The sequence below is a fragment of the Cavia porcellus genome, unplaced genomic scaffold (genome assembly GCF_034190915.1).
Source record: "Cavia porcellus strain 051 isolate PalLab524CR breed Dunkin Hartley unplaced genomic scaffold, mCavPor4.1 scaffold_7, whole genome shotgun sequence".
Lineage (NCBI taxonomy): Eukaryota > Metazoa > Chordata > Mammalia > Rodentia > Caviidae > Cavia > Cavia porcellus.
Window position 1 is genome coordinate 27,717,274 of NW_026947490.1, and position 5,097 is coordinate 27,722,370.

The 5,097-nt window shown below is 58.4% G+C and overlaps 1 protein-coding gene across 1 annotated transcript; it reads right to left on the reverse strand.

Moving 5' to 3' along the window:
* Positions 1-178: 178 nt before the first annotated feature.
* On the reverse strand, positions 179-4,110 carry Hrc (histidine rich calcium binding protein). Its single transcript, XM_013147703.2, has 6 exons — positions 1,894-4,110; positions 1,745-1,815; positions 1,226-1,294; positions 967-1,021; positions 510-546; positions 179-313 (listed from the first exon to the last, which is right to left on the reverse strand). Exons 1-6 carry the CDS (start codon positions 3,926-3,928, stop codon positions 277-279), a joined length of 2,304 nt encoding a protein of 767 aa, XP_013003157.2. The 5' UTR covers positions 3,929-4,110; the 3' UTR covers positions 179-276.
* Between the last annotated feature and the right edge of the window lie 987 nt (positions 4,111-5,097).

Sequence of the window (5,097 nt, forward strand, 5' to 3'; positions counted from 1 at the left end):
GCTTTTGTGTGGATTGAGTTTCTTGGCTAGGGCCCTACAAAAGCAAAGCACCTCCTCCAGGACCCCAGAGCCCAGGCCCCTTAGGCCTCAGGCCAGCGCTTCACCCTGGGGCTATGAGTCAGGTTCCCAGCGCCTTTCCCATTCCCTGATGCCAGGAGAATCGGCCCCTGCCTGAAAGTGAGGTTTCGGGGAGCACGTTTATTCAGAGAAATAAATATGGCACTTGGTAAGGGGTCAGAAGACGGAGAGGGATATCCGCCGCAGTCAAGGGCCAGATCAGGGTTCCGGGGTCTCCAGCATATCTGCCAGGGCTCTGGAGAAGGGGAGGCAGAGGTTACATAGCCCAAGTGTCGCCCCAGAAGTCTTAGAGATGATGACTGTCCAGCCCCTTTCACGAACGAGGACTTGGAGGCCCAGGATCCTCCTCCCCCATAACTTAGAGTGGGACAGCGCTTCTCTAAACAAAGCTCTTGAAGCCCCCCCCCCCGCTCCACCCCGTACACACTTACTGATAAAGGGAGGAGGAGAAATAGTCGACGTAGCTTCCTGTAGGGGAGCAGAGAGAAAAGGTTTGAGAGGGATTCCACGAGCCACGTTGAAAGGACACCATAAGAGTGCAGGGATAGGGCTGGCCCCTCCCCCTCTTCTAATTCTGGCAAATCGGGACTCCTTTGAAGGTCGCGCCCCTGTCTGCTAAGCCCGGTCCAGCTCTCTACTGGCACCTTCCAAGGCTTCTTGCTTAGGCCCCGCCCAGTCGCCATAAGGCCCGCCCCTCAACCTTCACTTATCCCGAGCCTTGGCCTCAGGCCTCGCCCACCCACGTGTTCACAGCCTTGGCCACGCCCACGAGTGGCCCAGCCGGGTCAGCCTTGTGGACCCCGCCCTGGGATTTCCGTTCCGCTCCCTTAAGGGTTCACCTTTGGTGCCCTCCCCACCCAGCTCCCGGCTCTCACGCACTGTGCTCACCTGGAGTGCAGAGGGTCTCGCAGACCAGCGGGCAGAGATAGCAGAACTGGCAGTGCTAGGGGCGGGACCAAAAAAGATTCCATTAGGGGAGAGAGTTGGGCCTGGGGTGCCCGTGAAGGTGAAGGATAGAGTCGTAGGGGGTGCAGAGACAAGGGTACCTCAGGGGTTAGGGTTAGTGTGGGGTTAGAGACCAGGATGTAAGGCCGGTTCCAGGTCATCCTGAGGCCTGGTGGAGCCTCCGGCCGGGGAGAGGTCCCACCTGGCACTGATCGCAGTGTTCTCCCATGTTCTCCTCTTCACAGTGACAGTTCTCACATTCAGTGCATCGCTGGGGACAGAGGAACTGGTTAGATGGGAACCGGAACCCCCGACTGGGACCCTAGTACTGGGACAAGGGAGTTGTCCACACCACCCCCTGGACCTTTCTCCAAACTCCTCACTCTGGTCACTGCCAAGTATCTTCCCTCGGCTGGGCACACCAGAGGCTGGCTCCCCATCTCAGGGTGACCCCAGTGAACCTTCGCATGCCCGCTGCCTGTCGGTCTCCTGTCCCTCCTGACCTGGACTCTTCACTCAGGCCTGGGCTGTGTCTTTACCCTCTGAGTGCGGTTCAGCTCTCATTCTCCCCTTCTCGCACCGGCACCCCAGCCTCCTGGCCTCTGGTTGGTCCTAGAAGTATCTTTCTCACTCAGACCTGGCTCTGTCACTCCCTTGCTCAGAGGACCCTGGGACAAATATTCAGGGACAGTGTGTGAGCAGGTCCAAGATGGGCACATACATTGCAGAAGGTGCAGTAGCTGCACAGGGACCCTGGCTGGTAGTTCCCGTACTCCTGGATGTCCTTCGAACCTGTGGGGACAGGAGGGCAGCGGTGACCCAGGCTAATTCTGCTCCTCCCCACCCCCACCCAGCCAGGTCACCACCTACCTGCATCCTCACCACTGTCCTCCTCACTGGAGACATCGTCAGCCGCTTCCCTCCCAGCCAGGGGGTTAGGGATGACGATGAGCGGGATCTCCTCTTCCTCCAGGATCTCCTCCTCCTCTACCTCCTCCTCCTCCTCCTCCTCCTCCTCCTCCTCCTCCTCCTCTTCCCTGTGATCTTGGCTCAGTGAGGCCCGAATCTCAGCCCTTTCTTCCTTCCTCTCTTCCTCCTCTTCCTCCTCCTCTTCCTCTTCCTCACTCATGCTGAGGCTATGACCTTCCTCCTCATCTTCCTCATCTTCCTGGTCCAGGTGGGCCCCTTCCTCCCCCTTCTCTGAGCCTTCATCATCTTCCTCTTCGGAGCTGTGGTCTTCTCTTTTCTCTTCCTCCTCTTCAGAATCACCCTCCTTCAAATGGCTTTTCTCCCTGACTCCCACATGCTTTGAGGGCTGGGGACTGACACCTTCTCGGATGGACCCTCTGTGACCATGCAGGGTCTCTTCCTCCTGCTGGTCCTGTTGCCTGTGGCCAGGGGGCTGGGGACCGAGCTCAGCATAGATGTCGTCATCTTGCTCCCTGGAGACCCCGTGGTGGCGATGACCAGGGGTTTCTGTTTTGTACTTCTCTGTGGAGTCCTCTTCCTCCTCCTCCTCACTCTTGGGGCCTTGGGGTGGATGGCTTGTAACATGGCTGCTGAACTGGACTGTGATCTCCTCCTCCTCCTCCACCTCCTTGTCTCCAAGGTCCTGGTGGGCGTGTCTGGGAGGCTGGTACCAGTGTTCAGTGGACATGTCCTCCTCGTCCTCTTCTGTGGGCCTGTGGCCTTGGGCAGGGATGTGATGGTGGTGTTCATCTGAGGTCTCCTCGTCTCCTTCTTTGTGGCCTTGGTGCCTGTGGGCGTCGTGTCCCTCCTCGGTAGAGACATCCTCTGCCTCCTCTTCCTCTCCTTCCTCATCATCTTCCTCTCCTTCCTCATCATCTTCCTCTTCTTTGTGGCCTCGGTGCCTGTGACTGGGGACAGGATGGTGGTGCTCATCTGAGACATCCTCATCCTCTTCCTTTCTGTGGCCTCGGTGCCTGTGGGCACGATGCCCATACTCAGTGGAAGCACCATCTTCATCATGGTCATCATCTTCTTCGTCTTCCTCTTCTTTGTGGCCTTGGTGCCTGTGGGCATGGTGTCCATACTCCATGGAGACATCCTCTTCATCTTCATCGTCATCATCATTGTATTCCTTTTCTTTGTGGCCCTGCTGTCTGTGTCTGGGGACAGGATGCAGGTGTTCATCTGAGACATCCTCATCATCTTCTGTCCCGTGGGCTCCGTGTCTGTGGGTGTGGTGGCCATACTTGCTTGAGAGTTCATCTTCATCATGGTCATCTTCATCATGGTCATCATCGTCTTCCTCTTCTTTATGGCCTCTGTGCCTGTGGGCCTGGCGCCTGTCCTCAGGGGTCCCCTCCTCCTCCCTCTCTTCCTCCTCTCTTTCACCATCATCATCCCCACCATGGCCCCTGTGTGTGTGCTGGAGAACGTGTCGGTGATGCTTGCTGGACAGCACATGATCCTCCTCTTCATCCTCACTGTCATGACTGGGGTTCCCATGGCCGGGGAAGTGGTTCTCAGGGCCTCTGTGCCCATGGGCCCACTCTGTGAAGACCTCCTCAGAGCTGCCATTGTTTATCACCTTGTGGCCTTGGTACCTGTGGCCTTGGTGGTGGTGGCTATATTCCCTTGAGGTGTCTTCGTTCTCAACTCCACTGTCCCCATGACTTTGCCATGATCTCTGGGAATGATGTCTATTTTCCATGGAAATGTCCTTGTGCTCATCATCTTCATGGCCCCCGTGGCCGTGGATATGGTGGATGAACTCGGCTGATGTGTCCTCCGAGGGCTCAGGGACACCTGCGTTGTTGTTCCAGTTGCTGTGGGCCAGCCCGGCCCCTCTCAGCTGCTGGGTCACTGCGGGAGGGAGGAGCAGGTTGGCCACTGCGGCCCAGAGGAGAAAAGCATGTGGCCATGGCCCACGGTGGCCCATGGGGACGTTTTGTACCAGCACTTCTCCCAGTGCTGGCTCCAGCTACCTCGGGGGCTTGGTGGTGACTGTTAGGGACCTTGTCCCTGCCGAGTCTGGCTGACTGTGTCTTCCTTGCACCCTGCACCTTGTTGCTCTTGGTCGCTGCCTGTCCACTCTCCACTGGCCCCTCTGAGGCTGTCTTGGAGCCCCTGACCCCCTTTCAGGCCCTCCCTCCCCATTCCCTGGCCAATAGGGTCTTTCCCCTCCCCTAAGGGTGGCTAAATTTACTCTGAGCCTGAGTTATTCTGGGCCACTCCCGCCTCCCTCCCCTCCGCTGGGGAAGGCCTGCTGAGGGTCTCTCCCTGTGGGACACAAGCACTGGGGAACTTGACTCTGGGCCACCAACAGATTCTGGCTGGCAGCTTCAGGGATGAGGATGAGGGTTAGACTTTCAGTGGGTCAAGCTGGGGAAACCCAGGACCCCTGGGGGGCACATGGTGGGGAGACCTGTGCAGGGGCAGGACTAAGGTGCACTGTGGAGACCTTAGAGGCAGAAAGGGACGCCTGGCTGAGAAAGAATAAACCAACGTGGTGGGCCTGGAACCACTGGCGGAGCCCTGCCCCCGTGCAGGGCCCAGGAGCTCCCATCCCTGGGACTAAGATCTGGGGGCAGGGACTGGCCAGGCCAGGGCTATTAATACAGCTGGGAGCAGAGTGCGGAAGGCGATGGTGCTCAGGTTACCGAGGCCCAGCTGTCCCCATCGGAGAGCAGGCATATGACTGTGACACGTGGCCATGCCTGGGTCAGAGTGGCCCACTCCACAGCTGTCATGATTGCCCTAGCTCAATGGGTCACACACTTGTGTCACTCATTTTCTCAGGGTCCCTATCACCCTGCCACAAGACTCTGTCCACTTCTCATCCTAGACGCTGTCCCCTCTCACTCCGAGTGTCGTTTCCTGGGTTGTCTCTCTCTTGCACACTCTGGTCAGTGGACCCCACCCTACCCTTTCCACATCTGTGTGGCCCCCCCCCCCGTGTCCCCCTTTCCCTACTTCTGTTCCCTCTCTCTATTCTGTACCCCACCAGGTCTCTCTCCAGTCCGTGCTTCCGCCCGCCCCTCCGTTTCTGAGCCTCTGTCCTGGCCCCCCATCACCCTCCATCGCGGGCTTCTGCACCCCAGGCGCTGC

Excerpts from the sequence above, each read along its gene's own strand:
- Hrc (XM_013147703.2), bottom strand. The coding sequence starts at position 3,928 with ATGGGCCACCGTGGGCCATGGCCACATGCTTTTCTCCTCTGGGCCGCA. Across the intron at positions 1,022-1,225 it reads AACACTGCGATCAGTGCCAG|CACTGCCAGTTCTGCTATCT; the intron begins GTGGGACCTCTC and ends TCCCGCCCCTAG. Across the intron at positions 314-509 it reads TTCTCCTCCTCCCTTTATCA|AGCCCTGGCAGATATGCTGG; the intron begins GTAAGTGTGTAC and ends CCCCTTCTCCAG.